At 37.0% G+C, this 23,921-nt stretch overlaps 4 protein-coding genes across 5 annotated transcripts; 3 read left to right on the plus strand and 1 right to left on the minus strand.

Moving 5' to 3' along the window:
• The first annotated feature begins 1,415 nt into the window (after positions 1–1,415).
• LOC124642425 (ADP-ribosylation factor-like protein 16) lies at positions 1,416–3,234 on the plus strand. Its single transcript, XM_047180841.1, has 3 exons — positions 1,416–1,706; positions 2,549–2,647; positions 2,912–3,234. Exons 1-3 carry the CDS (start codon positions 1,455–1,457, stop codon positions 3,107–3,109), a joined length of 549 nt encoding a protein of 182 aa, XP_047036797.1. The 5' UTR covers positions 1,416–1,454; the 3' UTR covers positions 3,110–3,234.
• A 489-nt stretch (positions 3,235–3,723) lies between these two features.
• Positions 3,724–10,114, plus strand: LOC124644432 (zinc finger protein 664-like). Its single transcript, XM_047183775.1, has 6 exons — positions 3,724–3,907; positions 4,123–4,630; positions 4,997–5,165; positions 6,362–6,456; positions 7,683–7,861; positions 9,496–10,114. Exons 1-6 carry the CDS (start codon positions 3,797–3,799, stop codon positions 9,658–9,660), a joined length of 1,227 nt encoding a protein of 408 aa, XP_047039731.1. The 5' UTR covers positions 3,724–3,796; the 3' UTR covers positions 9,661–10,114.
• A 315-nt stretch (positions 10,115–10,429) lies between these two features.
• On the plus strand, positions 10,430–16,383 carry LOC124642458. Of its 2 annotated transcripts, none has more exons than XM_047180898.1 (2): positions 10,430–11,769; positions 12,486–12,621. In XM_047180898.1, exons 1-2 carry the CDS (start codon positions 10,827–10,829, stop codon positions 12,536–12,538), a joined length of 996 nt encoding a protein of 331 aa, XP_047036854.1. In that variant the 5' UTR covers positions 10,430–10,826; the 3' UTR covers positions 12,539–12,621. The 2 variants fall into 2 exon arrangements, with proteins under 2 accessions (XP_047036854.1, XP_047036844.1); XM_047180888.1 differs by lacking the exon at positions 10,430–11,769 and adding an exon at positions 11,776–12,107 and having other exon boundaries at positions 12,486–16,383.
• Positions 16,384–17,289: 906 nt separating this feature from the next.
• LOC124642731 (dual specificity protein phosphatase MPK-4-like) lies at positions 17,290–22,845 on the minus strand. Its single transcript, XM_047181340.1, has 9 exons — positions 22,621–22,845; positions 22,356–22,513; positions 21,911–22,042; positions 21,463–21,562; positions 20,963–21,198; positions 20,464–20,637; positions 19,947–20,125; positions 19,352–19,544; positions 17,290–18,564 (listed from the first exon to the last, which is right to left on the minus strand). Exons 2-9 carry the CDS (start codon positions 22,465–22,467, stop codon positions 18,461–18,463), a joined length of 1,230 nt encoding a protein of 409 aa, XP_047037296.1. The 5' UTR covers positions 22,468–22,513; positions 22,621–22,845; the 3' UTR covers positions 17,290–18,460.
• Between the last annotated feature and the right edge of the window lie 1,076 nt (positions 22,846–23,921).

The following is a 23,921-nucleotide window of genomic DNA, read 5'->3' on the forward strand; positions in this document are numbered from 1 at the left end:
TTATAAAAGCTCTAACTAATTTAACATTAAGAAACGAAGGTCGACACACATCAATATTTATTTTTATTGGGTAACTAGTACGTGGGCTGCACGTAATACGCCAATGGCGCAGTTTTCGCGACCCAAAAAAAAGTTACAAACTTCAAAGCTGACAGCGCGCGAAAATGCAAACTAATGCAAAAGATGGCGGCGATGAGCAGGCCAGGCGATGTTGCGCAAATGTGCGAGTGTAAAGAGTTTTGCTCGGCGTATTATTTATTGATTGTTGAAAAACAATGGCGGGCGCTTGCTGGCAGTGAGTCAGTAGGTCAAGGGTGCGCTGGCCTAGTTACGCAGTGCCGCGCGCCGAAATTCGCGGGCTTACCAGTTGCTAACCTCACTCGGTAGGGAGGGGCTAGTGCCTAACGCGCTTACTATTCGCTAACTTTTTGTACATTTCATAATCGGATACTGATGCTATACTAAATTTAGTTTAAGGAGGATAAGCAACGATTTGGCCTTCTTTACATAGATAACTTTGTTACGTTAACCGTAGTTATCTTATTGAAATTAACGTGTTTTAAATGTCTTTTTCAAAACATTTATGATACCTGCTGGTCAGGTTTTAGAGCAGTTAAATTAATTCTTAATATTTTTTTCAATATACTATCTGACACTTCCAAAGAAGATAGATTAACTACCAGTTTTCTAGATAAAAAACAACTTAATAAACTTTCAAGTGTCATCAGAAACATATTACCTTCTCAATTTACTATGTTTAGGTCGGATTACTTCCTACAACATAAAGTTTATCAATAACAATCTGCTATCTAGACAAGACAGATTTAATGACTGTCATCATTACAGACGACTCTTTCGACCTTCATGTAAGTTGCAGCAAAATGTGTATGTAAGTAGGTACACATTTTATATTATGTATTCGGTCACATCACTAGTAGGTAAGGTGAGGCTGGTCCGTGGGCCGAGTCTCATTCCATAAATCCAAGTTTAAGGTCGTCTAGCAGTTGGAGCAAGTCAAGTGCTTGAATGGCAGTCACCCATCACCCACATCAGTAGGTCTGACAACATACCACCCGAGGCTACCAGCTGGGTCGAACTAGTCTTGCCTAAATTAGAGCAGTCACTATTGTTAACTAATGAAAGTTTAACAATGTTCATCCTTGGCTCTCGATGTTGTGAAAGTAAACGATTAAATAATCAGAAGTTCGTATGTATCGAATTAATAATGAAACTTTAATATCGCAAAAATAGATTTAGTATGATTCAAGAATCCTGTAGCGGTGGTTATGATTTTATGTTGGTTTCAGCGCCATCTATCGCCGAGTAGAATGACTAAATCACACAGTAACAACAACATGTATTTATTGATAAAACATTTTCTCCACTGTTGTGGAAACGGTTTGAGTAACACAATAAGTACTTTAAGTAGATATTAAATACTTTCTTATTATATTATGGATGATCCCGACAGAAAAATCTCAGTGTTGTGTCTAGGACCGAAGGGTTCAGGGAAGACCACGTTATTGAAGAAACTTCAAAACGCTGAAGGGATCGATAACACATACAGCCCTGTGCCAACAATTGGAACGAACATTTACGACATCTATTACATAAACAAGCACGGAAAAAAGCAAATGTTGTCAATCAGAGAAGTGGGCGGTGAGATGGCGCCACTGTGGCACAATTATTTAGACGGTATTGAAAAGGTACGTTAAAATTGCACAATGCTATTTGCATATGTTTATTTATTAATAATAATATTCACATTATTAATATGCCCTGCAGGGCATCTGAGGCGGATGACGGGGAGTAGCGACCTCGCGGGGCTATATATCCGAGTGCTCCAGGGAGAGTATACTGTCCCCCACCTCCGGCTTGCCGGAGTGAAGCATGACGGGGGATAGGTCTCCCGCCTCTTGGCTTGCCTTCATCGGCCGGTCAGAGTGGAGTCGCTAGAGCAGGGTTAGCAGCCCGCTCGGAGGGTAGGTGCCTCGTGGTAAGTGGCGAGTGGGCCGGTGATGCTGGACCCACAAGGAGCGCGTGATCTGCGTTTAAAGTCCGCCGAGGTATCCTTACCCTTCAGCCGCTCATGTACCTGTTGCCCTCTTGTTGCGATATAGCGACTGATTCCCGGGGGCCCAGTAAGTGAGTTGGTGAGTCTCCACCTGCCATTTTTACGTGTGTAAACATTGTTATCGGCAGGTGCCATAGTTCCCATAGTTATCCCCATTCCCAGTCCATTACCATCCCAATAGCCCTAGTAGTTTTATTCCATATTTAGCAATAGTTTAGCACAGAACCGGGGATTGTCCTTGGGTACGTTTCTATAGTGTATACAGGGATAATCGTCGGTTTTGTGTCACCATTTCATTAAAGTTGTCTCAAAAGGGCTTCATGGAGCGTGTTGGCTTCAGCCCCACGTTCGCCTTCCAAAAATCCGGGACTCTGTAGTCCCGTGGTCGGTTAGAGATATACAAGATAATAATATTCATATTAACTTTTAATCCTCTCAGCTGTCGTTCAATTAAGTAAAAGTAAACATTTGCAGGTGATTTACGTGGTGGACACATCGAATTTGTGTCAGATATCTGCCGCTGCTGTGTTGCTGTACACGTTATTGGCTGAACCAAGACTCAAAAGTGCCAAGGTACCTTTTCAGAATTGCTAGCTCATTAGCAAGACTCCTTAATATATGTATTTTTAATTCAATTCAAATACTGGATTTGATTTGAACCATTCATATAGAGTTAGTATAACTTAGCCTAATGTTATTATAATTAAATTCACAATCATTACACCTACATCTAATATACCTACAGTGAATTATTTTTCGTAAGCTACAAAATTATTAAAAAATATTAGCCTATGCTGTAGGTAAGTGTATAATACACATGTCCTTAATTGTCCCCAGTTTATCCTTGTGCTGAGCAAGATGGACGCAGCGTACAGACAGATGCGTAACGAAGCGCTTCTAATGCTGCAACACACGCGACTCAGCACTGAGCTATCTAATGCTCCCATGCTGTTGGAGGCTGCGCCCCTCACCGGAGAGGGCATGGACCAGCTCAAGGCTGCCCTCTGTGATACTAAACCCACTACCACAGTTTGATTGGAAAAACAGTTACACAGTTGAAACGATGAAATCGGGATCGAACTGAACTCGTATAAAGTTACCCTAAAAGAAATGATTGCTCTACCTACCAAAACATTAAAATAAAAATACATATTAAGAAATCACAGAGTTTTTATATTACACTCACTTATAGTCACTTATGCCCATTTTCACCAACAAATCCCTAAATTTAGGGATTCCCTAAGAGCATTTACGGAACACTTAATAAGAATTTCGTTTTCACCAAAGTTTAGGTGTCCCTTATACATAGTTATTTATGTCAAAATTGGGAGAGCCCTTATTCTAAGTGGCACTTAGATTAAGAGATTGTTGGTGAAAACGGGCATTATTTAATTATACGCATTTTTATTTCCCTACTTTTGCGTGCGTGGAAAACGCACAACAAAATCTCAATATGGTTGCCTGTACCATGAAGGTATGTACCATGCGTGTACCCTCTACAATTTTACCGCATGCTCAAAATGTCAATCTTTTGTCCTGGTCATACATTAAGATTTATTCGCAAATCTTTAGTGTTATCTCTGTCGCCATTGCCTTCGACCAAAATGTGAAAGATATCGAATGACGCAAATAAAACATCGGAACGCGAATTATGACATTTGTTTATTTACTTCTCAACTCACGATCTTATTTTTCAATTTATTATATTAAATAGTAACAGAAATGGATACATCTAATTTATGTAGAAGTTGTATGAAAGAAGTGTCTTCGTGGGAGAAAGAGAATTTCGATCCTAGAGCTGTTGAAATGTTTTGCTTTTGCACAAATATAGCGGTAAGCGTCTGATTATTTTTCTAATCAATAAAAATATAACAAAAATAGTAACTAAGTTCTTCATATTTAATTTTAATATAATGCCAAAGTCAAAATATTAATCCTGTATTAGTGCCGAATTAAATGTTATTTATTTTGTCATGGTAGACATTGATGGTTGAGACTTGCTTAAAAACAAATCTCTAAAGTGATACAATCCTCTAATCTTTCAACAGATCACAGAAAACGATAAACTTCCAAAACAATTCTGCTACGACTGTGTCATTAAAATAGAATCAGCATTCACATACATAACTGAGGCTCACAAAGTTGATGCTACACTGAAGAATATAATCTCTAGAACTGACACCAGCATTATTGTAGAACCAGAGACTCTCACTAGACCGAAAGAAAACCTCAAACTCACATTACCTGACTACAAAGTCAGTGTGGCCGTAGACAATTACGATGAGCATGTTTTATTTGACAATATTGATTTGCCAGCCAGTGATAACCATGTAATTACTGAAAAGTCTTTAGAAGAAATAGATCTTATTCCAAATACTGAAGTGGAAATTAAAGACATAAGTAATGAAATAGTGCAAGAGAAGGTGTTGGTGGAGGAAACTAAAAAGAATGTATGTCCTGTATGTCGGAAAGCTTTTACTTCGAAAACTTGGTTTGATAAACATATGAAGAAGGAGCACACAGATCATAAATATGCCTGTGCACATTGTCCTAAAAGTAAGCTTTTGTTTCATATTACTTTTGGTAGATAACCAATTGAAACTCATTTATTTACTTTTATTGTATATGAAAAGGCACCATGGCACATAAAAAAGAGATGATATCCTACCACAGCTGTTTATCCTTAGCTTACATCACTAAGAAATAAGAATATCTTTCATCTTTTTTATTCTCCCACTACTGTGTTGTTTAATATTATCTTCACACTAGTTGTGTTTTATCCATACCTATTCCACCTCTATATGAGGTGGTCTAAGAAAAGTACAAGCTTAATGGATCATGTTTAATAAGGTAGATAAAGACTAGTACCAGACTTAACAAAAAATCCCATTGTTGTAGTACTAATCTGACATTATCTTCCAGCATTTTCCAAAGCATCTCTTCTCGCCGACCACGCAGCATCGCACTCGGAAGAGCGCAAGTTCGCGTGCGCGGCGTGCGGCAAGCGCTTCAAGCGCCGCAAGCAGCTCGCCTGCCATGCGCGGGCGCACGCGGACGCCAGGCCTTATGCCTGCGACAAATGTAGCATGAGGTAGGGAGTTTATTCAGTTATGATATGAATTTATATGGGATAACTCAGTAAAACGTTAAAAAGACACTTATAAGATTGCTTTGGCTTTTAATAAAATACCAATAAAACCATATTATGTGAAAACCCATATTCAAATAAAATATTTGTATTTCTTTGTCAATCTTCGAAAATTGCTGATTTCTCAGCAGAATTCGCATAAAACAAATATTTTTTTAATAGAGGGCAGTTTTAAGTTAGTTTTTTGCAGTAATGCAGAAGTATAAGCGAGCTATTTGTCTAGCTCTTTTCTCAATATGCCACTTATAGTAATTTAGCAGTAAAGGTCACGGGACCTTGAAATCAAGGTGCGAAAATCTGTAAATTTGACCTTGAATAAAACTTGCAACAAAATTCGTAATGCTAGTCCTAAAAAATCTTGGAGGTACATAATTATAGTTCTGCTCACTTTTTACAAATACTCAAAAACATTAGGTACGTTACCTACTTATTTTAAACCAACTTTCATCTAGTAATTTTATACACTTTTAAATGCATAAGGCCAATTCTGCCACACGTTATCTATTCTAAAACTCGCCTTCGTACAAATAACCTACCTCTACCATTTGTATATTTACCGTTTCGTTACTTCAAATATAAACCGAGGAATAGTTTACACTTTTATTTTTACGACAAGAATGACCTTGATACATCCGAGCTAGAAAGGACCTTGGCCTCGAAATAACTAGTTGAAATGACCTTGACCCAGTTACCCACATTTTTGGGGCAACCTTGACCGACATGACATAACGAGGCCGCCGTTATATCACAAAATCATGGCCACAGAGTATTTAGGAAAGATTATAGTGTTTTATAGCACGTTCCATGTGGGACGAATGGGTTTCTACTGAAATAGTGAATAATTCTGCGAGATGTTAAAAGGTTAAAATTAGCCAATTATAGATAATTTCTTTTTACAATTGATTTCGAAACAAAGAATTGGTACTTATTTCTTATTAATTTGATGACAGTTCCGTTAGTTTCGGGGCCACCAATGCTCCTGCGCTTTTTATGGTGGGTTCAATTCTCACGTCGTGCCTGAATTAAATTCTTATTGTGGGTTGGATAGGGACATTTATTATGTGTAAATGCTTAGCTACTTTATTGGAGAAATGACTATTTATTTTTTCATGTAAAATTAACATACTTTACTTTTTCAGGTTCAAAATAAAAAGTATACTAAAATCCCATATGAAAGTTCACGATGGAGAAAAGCAGTATTTATGCTACTTCTGTGGATGGAGCTTCGCACAAGGTAAGCGCTTATAAACAGCAGATACAGGTGCAGTCCACGCCACCTGTCGGCAACAGGCAACAACTCAGTACCCTTGATCTGTATGATCCCTCAGAGTTACTTATAGTCTACAAATGTTTGCTTTTGTAAGATGGTTTATTAATTAAGCAAAATTAAAAATTTTGAAAAATCCCCCGACGGTAAAATTCTTATTGAAAAATAATAAAATAACTCAAAACCCCCGACTTTACCCAATTATATAGGAATATCCGTCGGGGGCTGCCATTAAACCAGCTAAAGGATTTCTAGTGTCGTGAATACAATTATTGATGAATTGTAGATGTTTAACGATGACATAAAATACACTCAATTAATTATTGAAATTTCATATAGAAAAGGCAGCCCCCGACGGTTATTCCTATGTAATTGGGTTAAGTCGGGGGTTTTGAGTTATTTTATTATTTTTCAATAAGAATTTTACCGTCGGGGGATGTTTGAAGATTTTTAATTTCGCTTAATTTTATTTCTGACTTTTTAGAGAGCATATAGGAATTATAGTCTATATAATATGTTATTGCAATATTATTTCGCACTAATATTGTAGCGCCCTCTAGTGAGTTACAGACGTAACTTTTATTATTTGGGAACATGCATTAAGCACGTACACATTGCTGATGAAAACAGAATTGTAATCGGACGTTTTGATTATATTGCAACATTGTTTTGCACTAATATTGTGGCGCCCCCTAGTTAGTTATAGCCATGAACCTATCTAAGAACATGAACTCATCGAACACAAAACCGTTATTGAAAACTGCATCAAAATCTAATCATTAGTTTAGAAGGTAGGTGGGAACATTACTTTACTGTTTTGCACTAAAATTGTGGCGCCCCCTAGTGAGCTACAGCCATGACAGCTGTCTAAGAACATGAACTCATCGAACACAAATCCGTTATTGAAAACCGCATCAAAATCAGATCATTAGTTTAGAAGATAGGTGGGAACATTACTTTGCACAAACGCACATCTCTCACCCTAAACGCATATACTGCTCCGTTCCGTCGTGGGTAAAAATACATTAAACGAGCTAGTGCTGATAATCTTAATTTCCTAAGTTTGTAGAGGATGCAATTTACTTAAAATGTGTAGGTAATTAATGTGTTCATTTAAAGTAGAGTGCAGTTTCGTACATTTCATCATACAGTAAATATTTTTTTATAAAAATCTTCATTAATTTTCTTCCCAGCTGGCAACCTAGAAGTGCACATGCGCAAACACACAGGCGAGAAGCCGTTCCGCTGCAACGAGTGCGGGTTCCGCGCGGCCGTGTCGTCCAACCTGCGGCGCCACCAGCGACAGCACCAGGCCGCCAGGACCTATGTCTGCAAGCATTGCAATAAAGGCTTCTATGACGCCAGTGGACTGGTCCGTATTGTGCTAATATTATAGTTCGGCCATTCAGAGAATGCGTTCCTGACACGTCGCGATTGAACTGACGACGTAACTTTGCAATGGCGTTGCAGTTACGATAAAAATATTTTTGCTGGTTGTTTACCGTTTTAACAATTGAGGAGCATTAAAACAACATTATTATATCAATAATCAATGAATGTTATTACGTCGTCAGTTCAATCGCGACGTGTCAGGAACGCATTCTCTGAATGGCCGAACTATATTGTGTAACTATACTTCGGCCGTTCAGAGAATGCGTTCCTGACACCTATCAGTTAGTCACGAAATAGTGATGGGCACAACATAACACTGAGTTCGTTACCGTTCCTTCAAAATGAACCGCCGCATTATTTTAAGATTATTTTCGTTTTAAATTGGCGGAATCATTTGTTTTATATTTTAGTTATTTAAGTGGAAACCAAAAAAAGGTAATATTCATATAATAAAATTGTTTTATTTATTCTTTGTTACAAGTACATTGAATTGAATGTGCGAACAGAATATTAATCAGACTCCGATTTGCTTGAGGAGGTGGTGTCTTCATCATCATCTTCGCCTACATGTATAATTATATTATTATCAATAACAGAATCAATCCTGATATCTCGGTCTAACAAAAGCCGGGTAATCAAATAAAAACAGATCGAAAACACTTGAAAAACGTGGTCTATGCGCACGAAACGACAACGGACGACTGTTTTAGCGTCACAAAATGGCGGCCCATAACGCCATTTGGGGTTACCATTTTTAATCTAAGTATAAAAATGCGGTTTGGTCATAGTTTTATTTTTATATTTCATAAACGTTATAATTAAGTCTTATAGTCCATTATTTTCCAATTCTTAAAAAGAAAATCAAAACGTATTATTTTATACATATTATAACTGTATAAGAACAGATTACGATACTTGCCTGTTATTTTTAGCACAGCACTACAAAATATAAACCGCTGACATAACCTTGTAATAGCGCAGTATAGATTTAGAAAAATATTGTTTACCAAGTTATTTGACACTCAGTTTGGCACAAAATTATAACATTCATTGATTATTGATATAATAATGTTGTTTTAATGCTCCTCAATTGTTAAAACGGTAAACAACCAGCAAAAATATTTTTATCGTAACTGCAACGCCATTGCAAAGTTACGTCGTCAGTTCAATCGCGACGTGTCAGGAACGCATTCTCTGAATGGCCGAACTATAGGGCGGGCAACCTGCGGCGCCATCAGCGTCAGCACCAGGCCGCTAGGACCTATGTCTGCAAACACTGCAATAAAGGCTTCTATGATGCCAGTGGACTGGTCAGTAATCTTTAATAATACGACCAAAGCCGGCCACGGCGGCTGTTCTCATATAAGGCGATTAGCCAGCTGCGCAGGAGATATTATAGTGCACAAGCATTTGCGCAGACACAAGTGCACTCACTATTCCTTCACTGTCATAGCCCGATGGGGCGGCAAGCCGACACGACCGGAGAGAGATCAGGCGCAGAACCGACTTTAACGTGTAATCTTTTACTAATATTATAAAGCTGATAGTGTAATTATGTTGTGTTTATTACATACATATTGTTAAAAGATATTACATCTTGATCATTATCCACAGGCTCGTCATGTCCGCACCCATACAGGCGAGCTGCCGTACCAGTGTCCGGGCTGTGCGCGAGCATTCGCCGACAGCTGGAAGCGCAAGACGCATCTCATGCGAGCACACCGCCTCGCGCTGCACGACATACCGCGCATGCGCAGGGACGGACGCACCATACACTGAACTGTACAGCATTTCAAGACAACAATTTAATATAAACCTTAACTACTTTGACATACGGTCTACAAAATAATAAATTCGCACGAGCCGTTCGGACGCCTTCAAGCTACTATGAAGTATGTGTACCTATGTGCAGTGTGGATAGACTAAATTGTAGGGCGCATCTAGACGGGCTACAATCTTGTGCAATATATGGTTGCAGCAGTGACCAGCAACGACGGCAACATACAAAGGTGCGTCCACATCTGACGAATGCAAAGTGTTCATGACATATAAAACCTCATTGGAGGATGTATTTAATTTTATTTTTTTCTAAAATGTCAAGAACAAAAGAAAGGAATGTCACTCTGTACAAATTTTTCCTTGTGAGCACGTTTATATAATTTCTTCTAAATTAATAAAAGTATTGTTACATATTTACACCACTTGGAAAGCCCTTTTCTTTTATGTTCCCAATGGCCACACCAGCGTGATATTGAAGAACTAATTACTTAACTTTGTGGGGAACATAAAAAGTGGTCCTTCGAGAAAAAAGTGGTCCTTCGAGAAGAAAGTGGTCCTTCGAAAAAGTAATCCGTCGAGACTTCGAGAAGCTGATCCTTCGAATATAAGGAAAAATAGGTCCTTCGATTGTTTTCGACTTGCATAGAAGAGAATTATTCCTTCAAATTAAATATATGTAAGAAGATAAATAATACTCTTATAGAAGTGGAGAAATTTGATGCTTCGTATTACAAGGCAATCCCTTTATGAAAAAGTGGTTATAAAGAAGAAAGCCACAGGAGGATTCAGAGTCATCCATCAATTGTGCGTAAGGGTGTTTCCGTGCTATTACGGAAGCAGTTTCGCTGCGTGCATCGCGCGTATCCAAACGTGCAAACGAGGTAAGGCGCTGCCAACCCAAGAAAACGAAACGCGACCAATGAGCGCGCGAAGAGCGACCGAACAATGAACATTTGCCGTGAGTTTCCGGCCAAATATCGAACATCGAGTGAATGAATTGACTGTCGGCGTTCATCATTTTTTTCGCGTCGCCATTTTTTTACACGTTTCTGTTTATTTTGTTAGTTTTGTTAGTTGTATATTATTTATAACAGTGTACTTAACGTTAAGGTGTTGCTTACATTTGTTGCATCTGGGTTTTGGCTTGCATCTTAGGATATAGTACCATGGCTCTTAGTGACGAGCTGGCTCAATTAAAGCTCCGTAGGGGCTATGTAAAGGGTGCAATAACTCGTGAAGAAAGTTTTTGTAACAGCGAAGAAATTGTGATCGCGTCTAGTGAGTTGCTCACGGAGCGGCGCAGTCGCTTGGTGAAAAACTTTGCCTCTTACGAGGACCTTAACAAGAGTATTTTGTGCATAAATCCAAAGGACGATGAAGACCCCGTTGTTTATGAAAGTAAGTACTTCACCTGCATATCCAAAATTGATCGTCAGCTCAATGCTTGTCGTACATCGGGGCAGCCCGAGGCGGAGCCTCCTAGGCAAAATGCAAATAATTTCAGGAAGCTCCCACAAATTACAATAAAAGAATTTAGTGGTGCCAATATTTTAGATTATCTACCTTTTATTAATATGTTTAAGGCAGTCATTGATTCTGACACAAGCTTGAGTCTGTGCCAAAAATTATATTATTTGAGATCATTTTTAACTGGGGAAGCCTTATGCTTAATTCAAAATCTGCCTTTGACTGAAGTAAATTATTCTGAAGCATTAAAGTTGTTAGAAAACCGCTATAACAATGAGCCAATGATCATTAACCATCACATTAATACTTTGATTGATTTGCCTAAATGCACTGCTGCTGATCTTAGATCTTTGGTAGCAAGTGCTAATGTACATTTAACTGCACTAAAAAGTTTAAACATGCCGGTTGAAGCTTGGGGTCCGATAATGGTCAACATTTTGCTCCGAAAAGTGGATTCTGAGACAAACAATGAGTTTCATTTAAGACGGGATAAAAAAGTTGTGTTTTCTATGCAGGAATTCATAGATTTTTTGGAGTCCAGAGCGTTGGCCAGGGAGAATGCAATGGAAACAATGCCTGTGAGTACTCCCAGTGGTGTGAAGCCTGGCAAGCCTGCATGTAATACAGCAGCAGCAGTCTCATGTAAGTATTGCAATACTAATCATAGATTGTACATGTGTGCCAAATTTAAACTTGCTGCTGATAATGACAAGGGTCAATTTGTTAAAAAACATAAGTTATGCATTGTTTGTTTGAATGCGCATGGTGGTAAATGCAAGCTGCGTTTGAAATGCTCAATCTGTCAGCAATGGCACAATACGCTTCTGCATGGTGTGGAAATGGCTAAGATGGAGGCGAGCAATGTCGCCACTGCCAGTTCTTCTGCCGCAGTGCCCTGTGCTGACGTTGGAAGGTCTGACAGGGCAGTAGCTATGTCAAGTACCTCGCCTGTGAAGGATGTGCTGCTACCTACCGCTATAGTGCGTATTATCACCAAAAATGGTACATTTATCCATGCACGCGCTTTGCTGGACACGGGTAGCCAGGTATCTTTTATTACAGAAAAGCTTGCTGATCAAATTGATTGCAAGATTACACCGGCAAATCAGCTCATAACAGGTATTCTACAAGGCACTAGTAATATGCACCAGAGGGCAAATTTTGATATTTATGCTGCTAATAGTAACTTTAAATTAGCCTTAAACTGTTATATAGCTAAGAATATAACTTGTGAACTGCCACAACAGAGTTTTTATAATGTTGGGTGTAATATTCCTTCGCATGTCTATTTGGCAGATAAAAACTTTAATAAAACTGGTGAAATTTCTTTGTTATTAGGGTGTGATGTATTTTTCCAGGTGCTTCAGAGGGAATCACTGCCTCTAACGCCGCAAGGTCCCTACCTGGTTAGTACCAGCCTAGGTTATATTGTAGCAGGCAGCCTACCAGTATCCGTTGGAAACATCCATTCTTCAAATTTCTGTGTAACAGTTCAAGGTACCCCCCATAATATTTCTCATAATTCTCATAATGATCAACTTGATAGTATTGAACATACTATTTCAAATTTTTGGAAATGTGAAAAAGTACCTGAAATTTATAAAGAAGGTATTACTGAACATCAACTAGCTGAGGAATGTTTTCAAAACTCTGTCAAACTTGTTGATGGAAAGTTTTGTGTAGATTTACCTTTAAAACTTAATTTAAACGATATCCAGATGGGTAACTCATTTAATCAGGCATTGCATCGTTTTCATAATTTAGAAAGGCATTTCGCTAAAGATGATAAGTTATATCAACAGTATAAGAAGTTCATTCATGTTTATCTTGAGCAAGGCCATGCCATGTACTTTGATATATCTAACTATGATCCTAGGGCAGGTAATGTGTATTTCTTACCTCACCACCCAGTCATTAATTTAAATAGTAAAACTACTCCGGTTCGAGCTGTCTTTGACGCGAGCATGAAAACCAATAAAGGTATTTGTCTAAATGACATGATGCTTAATGGGCCTGTTGTGCAAAATGATTTATTTGATATTTTGACACTATTTAGGAGTTTTAAATATGTTTTACTGTGTGATATAAAGGCTATGTATAGGGGTATATTAGTGAGTAAAGACCATTGCTGCTTGCAAAATATTCTTTGGCGAGATTCTGTTGATCAAAGTGTGCAATGTCTTCAGCTACAAACTGTCACATATGGTTTAAAGAGTTCTGCATTTTTAGCAACTAGGTGTTTGATTGAACTTGCTGAACGGTACCAAGAGAAGTATCCATTAGCATCTTTTGTGTTGAAATATTCTACATATGTCGATGATGTTTTATGTGGTTCCAACGATATTTTAGAGCTTGTTGAGATAAAAAGGCAACTTATTGAGCTTTTGAACTTAGCTAGTTTTTCATTACACAAGTGGTGTTCAAATAACACTGAAATATTAGATGACATTCCTATAGAAATTCATCAATTAAATAAAGAGGATTTTGATAAAACAAATACTTTTGTGAAAACTTTAGGCTTGTCATATGATGTGACTTCTGATACTTTAAGTATGAAGTGTCCAAGCGCTGAAATACAAAAACCTTCTACTAAGAGACAAATGTTAAGTTTTATTAGCAAATTTTTTGATCCTTTGGGTTTGGTAGGTCCTATTTTGGTGCAAGCTAAATACTTAATGCAACAAGTCTGGTTTGAAAAGTTAAAGTGGGATGATATTCTCCCTGATGCTTTAAATAAAAAATTTCTTCAATTTGTTGAAGGTTTGATGAATATGTCTTGTATATCTGTTCCTAGAAATATCAATGTATATCCACATAAAAGGCTAGAGTTAGTTGGTTATGCTGATGCATCTAATATTGCACATGGGTGTTGCCTTTATTTGAGAGTAGTCAGAGATGATAACACTGTAAATGTTAACCTTTTGTGTTCCAAGTCTCGTATTAACCCTAAGGATAAAACATTAACTATTCCTAGACTTGAGCTCAATAGTGCTTTGTTGTTAGCCAAGTTGGCAAGAAAAGTGCATGATACTTTAGCAGTAAAATATAATTATATTCCTATTTACTTATATTTAGATTCAAAGATTGTTTTATCATGGCTTAAGATTGAGTCTGTAAAACTAACTGCTTATGTTGCTAATAGAATAGAAAAAATCAAGCAGTTATCAAAAGATGTACACTGGGACTATGTCAGCACCAACGACAATCCTGCTGATTGCTTATCTCGCGGTCTTAAACCAGATCAGTTAATCGAAAACTCATTATGGTTTCATGGTCCACAGTACTTGCAAAACAGTGAATATGTTCATGATAATTCTCAGATAAATACTGATGTTTCTGATACTTCTGAGGTCAATTTGATTCCTTCAACATGTAATACTTTAGTTAAATGTAAGGAAAATAATTTGTTTTATAGTTTTATAGAAAAGTATTCTAATTTAAATAAAATGACTAGAATAATGGCTTATGTCAAACGTTTTGTATTTAATTGTAATAAACAGAATATTAAGAAAAGGCAGGGACATTTAACTCCTGAGGAGGTGGCTCTTGCTTTGCATGACTTGATTAAAATTGATCAAAGCTCACATTTTGAAAATGAGTTGAAATGTTTGAAGTCGAAAGTTGATCTAAGTTCTTACTTAAGTGGTTTAAATCCTTTTGTTGATGGCTGCGGCTTATTAAGAGTAGGTGGTCGCTTGCAAAATGCAAACCTTTCATTTCAGCAAAAGCATCCTATTATTTTGCCCAAAAAGTCAACTTTGACCAAACTTATCATTCTTAATGAACACATTCGCCTTAAGCATGCTGGGCAGAAGCTAATTCTTAGTAGTTTAAGCGAGCAATATTGGCTAATCAATGCTAGCAGAGAAGTAAAATCTGTGTTGCACAAGTGTGTATTATGTTTCAGATTTAAGGCTAAAGCTTCCAGTCAACTTATGGGTTCATTACCACTTGACAGAGTCAATATTACACGTCCTTTTCAAATTGTAGGCACTGATTATGCGGGTCCTTTCAATGTTAAACAAACTAGAGTAAGAAATCCTGTTATAACCAAGGCTTATGTTGTTATTTTCATATGTTTTATTACTAAAGCAATTCACATAGAATTGGCGTCAGACATGACAACTAATACTTTCTTAGCTTGTTTAAAAAGGTTTATAAGCCGTAGAAATAAGCCTACAAAAATATATTGTGATAATGCTAGTTATTATAGAGGTGCTGATAATGCACTCAAGGATTTGCATAAGCTACTGAATTCCACAGATCATCAAAACAAAGTGTTTGATTATGGTTGTTCAGAGAGAATACAGTTTCAGTTTATTCCTTCATATTCCCCAGTATTTGGTGGCCTGTGGGAGGCAGGAGTAAAAAGTATAAAATATCATATGAAACGTGTAATTACTCAGAGTGTACTTACTTATGAAGAACTGTATACAGTGTTAGTGCACATAGAAAGTATTTTAAATTCTAGACCATTAACTCCCATGTCAAGAGATTGTGATGACATGTCTTACCTGACACCTGCACATTTCCTTACTGGCTCACCATTGACTTCATATCCAGAGCTTAATTTGACTGATGTAAATGTAGGAAGGCTTAGTTTTTGGAAACAATGTTCTCAAATGCAACAGCATTTTTGGAATCAATGGCATAAACAATATTTAGTTATGTTGCAGAGTCGGCCTAAATGGAAAACTCAACTACCTAATTTAGAAATAGGCAATATGGTATTGTTTAAGTCTGATAATGTATCTCCATTGAACTGGCCTGTAGGTAGAATTGTAAAGGTCATTCCAGGAAAAGATGATTTAGTTCGTGCAGTGGAGGTAAAAACTAGCAAAGGTCACGTTGTAAGAACAAGTGTTATGAAAGTGTGTCCATTACCTATTGAGTATAATTAATGGACCTACTCTTTAATTTTAAAGTAAGAATTACTCCTGAGTTTAGTTTATCTTTAATTTCTTTACTAATCCATTTGGGTATTTATTTTAAATGTTTAGCTTTATGATGAGTTTAGCTTGTGGCTGAGGCCCCAGCATGTTCATGACATATAAAACCTCATTGGAGGATGTATTTAATTTTATTTTTTTCTAAAATGTCAAGAACAAAAGAAAGGAATGTCACTCTGTACAAATTTTTCCTTGTGAGCACGTTTATATAATTTCTTCTAAATTAATAAAAGTATTGTTACATATTTACACCACTTGGAAAGCCTTTTTCTTTTATGTTCCCAATGGCCACACCAGCGTGATATTGAAGAACTAATTACTTAACTTTGTGGGGAACACAAAGCTCGGGGGCCTTTTGCGAGCTGACCGCAAGCTGCTCATTCGCTAGATGTGGACGCACCTTAAGCAATCCCAAACAGTCTCATCATCCTCCTGCCCTTATCCCAATTTCATTTGGGGTCGGCGCAGCATGTTTTCTTCTTCCATACTCTTCTATCTGCCGTCATCTCACAAGTAACATTCTTTCTAGCCATATCTACTTTCACACAATCCATCCATCGTTTTTTTGGTCTTCCTCTTCCACTATATCCGTCCACGTTCATACTCATCACCTTCCTCACAACATGACTCTCATTCCTCCGCATCACATGCCCATACCACGACAGCCGGTTTCCACGCAGTTTTTCTGATACCGGCGCTACTTTCAAACTTCCTCTTATATACTCATTCCTCACTCTATCCATTCGCGTAACTCCACACATACCTCTTAACATTCTCATCTCTGCCGCATGCAATTGTCTTTCATTCGTCGCTTTTGTGGGCCAGCACTCTGATCCATACAAGACAGCAGGTCTGACCATAATCCCAAACAGTCTATTGCAGAAAAATGTAGTCCGTCTAAACGCGGTCTTATATAAATGGGCATAATATTTATTTAAATGTCCAATGTGACTGTCCCGTGATCAGGAATGTGTGCTAAGCGTACCTACATAATATTTATTGCTCTCTGTTTTATGATGAAAAGATATGATTGTGAATAGTTACAAAACTTTTGTAGATAGGCCTAAATAGTTAATTTATTGTGATATAAAGCCTACGTTATGTGTACGATTAATATTTATTTCCAACTTTTAAAACACAACGTGTAATTATGTACCTGCAAATACCAAATATTAGTTTTTAAGATACAAGTTTTAAATAAAAGAGGATGGTGTTGTATTAAAACATATTTTTATTAAATCTATACAAGCTAACAGTCAACAATCATATAGGACGTATTGAAATAAATAGCTACTGGAAGTATATCATTGGATTTTATCTACAACACAATATTATTTTGTTCTCACTGAAGAACATTTACGAACATAAACTTCTTGTGATTTGTGTTTGCTTTTCAATGTTGCCACTAAATCTCGATTACGGACCAGTCAGTGTTGCCATTTTCAACCGTCTTACGTAATTTCTTTTATCTTGAAGGCGAGTTATTTTTTTATCAAAAATACTTCGTAAATGTCAATCAGTAAATACTATATTTACGTACAGGAAGAATTCAATAAATCGAAGCACCAAACTACTAAGTTCTAAAGATTACATTATTGTTGGGAAGGCATACGAAAGAAATCACTCATAGACTACCTGTATTCCCTTTTAGGATTTACACAATATACATACATATTTTTACCCCTTTCCCACTGTATAAATAGGGTCTTCTGACTATTTACAACTTTACATTACAGGTCAAAAATTACTACAGGGTTAAAAGTCAAAAAATCTGTCAATTAATATCAAGTTTAAAAGCTGTAACATTCTACGTAAAATTGTTTGAAAAGATTACAGCAAGAATTCAAATACAAGTTGATTTTAAACAGTTCGGATAAATATTGGTTCTTTGTTATTTTAAAAACGTTTCTAGCATTAGTCTAGCCGTATTGTATATGTTTTTTTATAATATTCCTGTCAGTCCCCAAATCACCGAAAATACCTACATTTTATTTCCTTTTTGTTTAATTGTAGTTTATTATAATGGATGGCGTGTGCGCAGAAAATAGTGGTATGAATACATTCTGCATATACACTGTTCCGAGTATAAATACGATTATCAATGTTTTAATACATTTACTAGATTTTATGTAGGTATATTACAAATTATTGAGCATCAAACATGGCCAATTTTCTTGCATGGTGTAAGTTTTGTTACTGTTTCTACACATTATTTATTTCATCGTTTCCAACTGCAAAGAGTCAGCATTTTAAAATATAAACAACAACTTGAGTTGGTACATCAAACTATCTATAAGTATGTGAGGTCTGACTATCACATTGTCATCCATTACATATTCCCTTCAGTCACTATAATATTTATTCCTGTATGTTAATGTGGAGATTCAGACAGTGATCTGAACGTTCTGCACGATGTTAGACCATTCCACCTTGGAGGGTACCAGGTAGAATGCTGGAGCCACTTTCTGTCCGCATGGGCATTTACAACCTGAAACAAACATGTTGCTTTAAGGATGAATTTCTTTTTCATCAGCAGCCTTCTTTATCGTCCCAATGCAGGGCATAGGCTTCTTCTCAAATACAGAAGGAATGAACGTTTATCACCACAAGGCAGATTAGCGATTTAGATATTAGAGTCCAGGTTACCATAATTATGGTTTCCTTCATTTTCACATGGTCACGGTCAGATATGTTGTCTCTCCAAGAAAGCGTAGGTCCTCAACTGTTTTCAGTTATACAGATATCCAACTAGTCTAGAGAGTCTAAGTCTAGTCCAGATTGACAGATTTGATCAAGTGTGCCAATTTTATCAAGTCCAGTGTTTGATTGAGTTTTTCTCAACAAAAAAGTCGTGAAGGTTGGGCGTCTTGGGGCTGTCTTTTGTTATTAAATTAAATTATCTTTATTTCAGACATTTAGTCCATAGCTTTTTACACAAAAAAAAAAAAAAAACAAACAAACGTTAGTAGGGTTGTTAGTAAACACAACAAAACAGTGTACATAAAGAATAACTGGAGTCTACTTCCTATTTCTAAGCAGGTGAACGCTCGCCCAAAACACGTTAAAGGGACTGTCTATTTTGTACGCTAACGTTCTGAGGACAGTGTTGGTGCTACCACGGATCCTGCTCATCATCGACGCTGTTCTCTTTCGAATGATGCAAAAGAAGTCATTAGTTATTGACGTTAAAAAAATGCTGTCTAGCAGCTAAGTTGGAATTTTAAGTTTGATTTGTTTATTAAGTTAAGTTTGATTTGTTTGTTAAGTGCACTTACCCATAATCCAACTAAAAGATCCGATCTTGTTGAGACATCTGGGACAGTGCAGCTTCCCCTGCGCGTGGTGGGTGACGTCCCGCATCCACGCCATCGGCTCCACGAACCACATGAGCCGGCACGCGTCGGGCAGGTCCGCTCGACCTACTATGTTGCCGTCCACCATGTTGGTCTCGCTGTAGCCGTCTAGATGCTGGAAGAAATATTTTTTTTTATATAAGAATGGATAGTAGCATGTACTTGGAAGTGGTAAATTATATGGCCTAGGGTCTAGGACTAAATAGATTGCAAATCCACTTCTAGTAAGAACATTAAAGCTACCATTACATTTGAATCTTATACTGGGCGCAAAAAACCACGTCAAACTACATATATCCAAATTTATACAATATAAGAGGATGACCAAAGAAACAATGGACTTACCGGGTAAAAGTAGGTATGGTTAGAAAGAACCTTATGAGATAACGAAAGTTAGAAGACTATGGAAGGAGAAAACCGACTCCAAATAAAATTTTGATAAGGGTAAGCAGACAACGATGTCTAGATATAAATTCTACTTTGATGTATTATAAATAATTAAGGTGACATATCCCACCTCCTCCTGTCCCTGACTGGGTCCCTCCTCGCTGTTGCTCTGACTCTGTCCAGGACTGTCCTCGTAGTCACAGCGCATGTCCATCAGCTGGGAGGCGAGGCTCTTCAGCTTCTCTAGAAGGATCTCACCGTTCTCCGCACAGTTCAGTCCTGTTAACTTGCTCGGGGGTGGTCGGATGCCTGTAATTGGAATATGTTAGGACAGTTATTTAACAACACCACATGTTTTGTGAAATTTGCGTAACTCTGAAAGAATATGGAGTAGCAGACTTGGCATAGTAATTAATGGAACTCTGTAAATATTGTAACAAACATATTGGGAATGCAGATAACACACAAGTAACCAAGCAAAGCACCTACAAAAATTATGTGAGCAATTTGTTCTTCTACTCATCTACCAACAGTTTACACAATTTTACTAGGGTCAATAATTTACATAAAGCAATATGAATGCTATATAATAGGACCAATCCTTCGAGCCCTAATCTGATATATCATTCTTTATTTCCAAACCTTACCTTTCTTAGCCAACTCCACCTTCACAGGCTTGGGTATATGCGGTATAATATTGCTCTGGCTGGCCACTATCCGGCGACACTTCTTGCAGCGGTACACGATGGGGTCCGGCCGCTCCCTCACCAGCCCGGGGTCCGGCTTCACCAGGTCCGCAAACAGTTGGGGCAAGATCTTCACTGGAAGTGGGACAGTAGATGAATTTGTGAATATTGTAATAAAAAAATTGAATATCGTACTATACTAGTATTATAAAGGCCAAAGTTATATGTGTGAGTGTGTGTATGTGACACTAATATTATAAAGGCGAAGTTTGTGGGTACTTTTTACGCGCAGATGGCTAAATGTATTGATGAAAGTTGGCAGTAATATATCTTATACATCAAAAAAGCATATAGGCCACTTCTTATCCGGAAGTTTCCTCATGACGCGGTAGAAACCGCGGGTAGAAGTAACTATCATAAAAATAACAATTTCTAAAACAAATAACATAATATTATTCACCTTCTTTCAGTTTCTGACCAGCCAACTTCAGACGGAACTGTTTAAACCTCGGATCATCTCTATTGATCGTGTAGCCCATATGTCCAAACAGTTTGAGCTGGGCAACGAAGCCCACGTTGGGGCCTACGAACCGCCGCTTACTCTTCACGAGAGTGAAGGCTTCTTCGAAACATAAGCCATACTTCTCCATGATGAAGGCTATTACTACTGCTGCTGAACGGGATACGCCGAAATGACTGAAAGGAGCATGTCAATAAATTTTGTAAAGAAGGTTATTATATTTTTACCTTTTTAATAACTCATTACATCAGACACTAGCTAGATAACAGTGTAGTAGAGGAAATAGTAACTGACCAGCATGAGAGGTAAAAATCGTAACAGTGAGAAAATGAGGAAAAAGTGAAGAAGTTTTCAATTTGAATGCTTGTATGTTTTAGCAGGCATAACTCTGTCATTTAACAATTATTTTTCAGTGAATTTTATTTCTTTTAAATGCTTACCAGTGCACAAGGACTGTTCCTCCATCTGCGAGTGCTTGTTTGATAAAGTTGTTGGTCTCCGGCAGGTGAGTAATCAAGTCTTCTTTGGGTACATCTGCCACTGCAATGAACATACATGAATTTACAAGATACTACATCATTATTTGTGAGTCTTATAGTAAAAAACAATCATTAAAGTTGTCTCAAAAGGGCTTCAGTTAAAAAAAAGTACTGTGGTATATACAAGATAATAATAAAAATTGTAATAGTATCCAACTATTGCAAAAAATTGTGCTGTTAAAAAACATAAAACAGAAGAAGTAAGCCATTTCATTTTGGTGAAATCAATACTTTGGTCAAGCAACGCTTTTTACCAAGATCAGAACGAACAAACTCGCACAGCATCAACTTCAGGCAACACATAGTTACTTTGTGTTAAGTGTATTAGTGTGTAGTTCATAGAACTTACATTTAACATAGTGGAAGCATAGGTTTGTTCTCTCAAGTATAGTCCGAGGCAGAGGCACCACATCGATGGTCAGAATGTGAGTTATCTGCAGGGTTTCTAAAGTTTTGTAGTCACGAGCACATGCCAAGTTTCCTGGAAAATTACAAAAGAAAATATTTTGTTTCCTTACTAAGTAATTGGGTTTTATAGCAATTAATATGTTTGCTGAATTATTATTGGTCTGCTTAATGATGTTTAAAAAAGTAAAATTCATACATTGTGGTTATCAGTGTGTTATTAGTTAGGAATTCATGTTCTGAGGTTTAAATTTTAAGCTTTATTTATTAACACCATAGATGCTTTAAGAGACGAGAGAATTTATCAACTATTATTGGTTAAATGTGGTCTGTGTTCAAAACTATGTTACACAGAATGTTTACTTAAAAATATCAAGTTTATAGCTAACCCAAGTATAATCTCTCGTCAATGAGGTCCACGCTGATGCCGAAACAGTCATCCTGGTCGTCAGAATCATCCTCAGCGTGGACTTCCACGTCCGTCACGTTCACTTTTGCCATCTAGTATACTCAACTATTTGTAGTCTCAAGTTTGGGGGATAAAGCCCTGTAAAACATGTTTAAACATCAATAATTAAGCATGTTTAGCTGTAGTTTTGATTGTGAACATGTTTCTGAATAAGATAATGCATATTTATAGGTTTATTTACACACCTAAAATCAATACTTGAAAAATCAATACATGTAAGTTGCGCAGAGTATTTTACACATTTAACGTCAACCGATGCACAATTAACCAAATATATGCCACCAGGAAGATGAATTACACTTATTTACACACAATTTATGTAAGAAAATACTAAAAATCTAATCAAAAACGTGGAATCAATATCAATAGAAATCGCCCGCGAATTTTCCAATTTTGACAGCTGACTTTGAATTTGACAAACACGTCTGGAAACACGTTAGTTTCTATTTATGGCTTTCTGAAATACCATGATTTTATTGAGTTGATTTGTGCTTATAGTGAATCAGTGGCAGACAGTGGCAGATTAGTAGATTTTCTTACTATTAGATTTCTAACCTAACCCTAATTTACTTGTGACTTCACACTTCTTTCATGGCCTATTGACAATTTATATAATATCGACGGGTGCAGGTGACAGATAAGCCGTCATCATCAATATCATCATCATGTATCATCATCATAGATATAATATTACTATCATCATTCAATAAAGACATTGACTTATGACCAAATGACAGGACAGAGATTATACCTCCCATGTTTTACTTTCTTATTTACTACCCCCATGGACCCCATGTAATCGCTTATGTACTACCATTACGTACTACCTTATGTGGTTATTTACATACCTGTGAAAGTCAAATCATTTATTCTACTCCTACACTACATTTATATTCCCCTGTATGTATACTCTACTCTCTAATGTTTCCCCTTATAAACTACCCCTATGTAATTCCTTACATACTCCCTTATATATCCCCGGTGGTACATCAGTAGACAAAAAATACAATAAAAATTCAAAAAAAATCAAAAATATTTATTGGAACAAAAAGCACATTTACAGAAAAAATTGTGTTCGTTAACAGCCGCATTAGTAAAAAAAATACTGTGTCGCAGCCATTAGCGCCCACCTCCAAGAGAGGAGACATCAGCGTTCCAGTTCCAGAAGACAATATGTAATAAAAAGAAAACTAATGATAAAAATCTTAAATGCTAATTTATATTACTCATGCATGTGTAGAAGTGTAAGTACATGTGAGTGAAGGTGTGGGTATGTAAGGGTGGGTGTATGCATGTTTCCATGTTTGTGTGTTTTGGGAGGCAGAAAGAATGAAAGGGACATCTTTTTTACTTTTTAATTAGGTTCTTACTAAAATTTCAAGCTCTTCATAGGACAAGGAACAGAGCCACTTATTAGTTACAGATTTGCACTCGCGTGAGGTAAGGGGGTAAATATTCAAAATCCCATTTATTTTATTATATAAAA

The sequence above is a fragment of the Helicoverpa zea genome, chromosome 2 (genome assembly GCF_022581195.2).
Source record: "Helicoverpa zea isolate HzStark_Cry1AcR chromosome 2, ilHelZeax1.1, whole genome shotgun sequence".
NCBI lineage: Eukaryota > Metazoa > Arthropoda > Insecta > Lepidoptera > Noctuidae > Helicoverpa > Helicoverpa zea.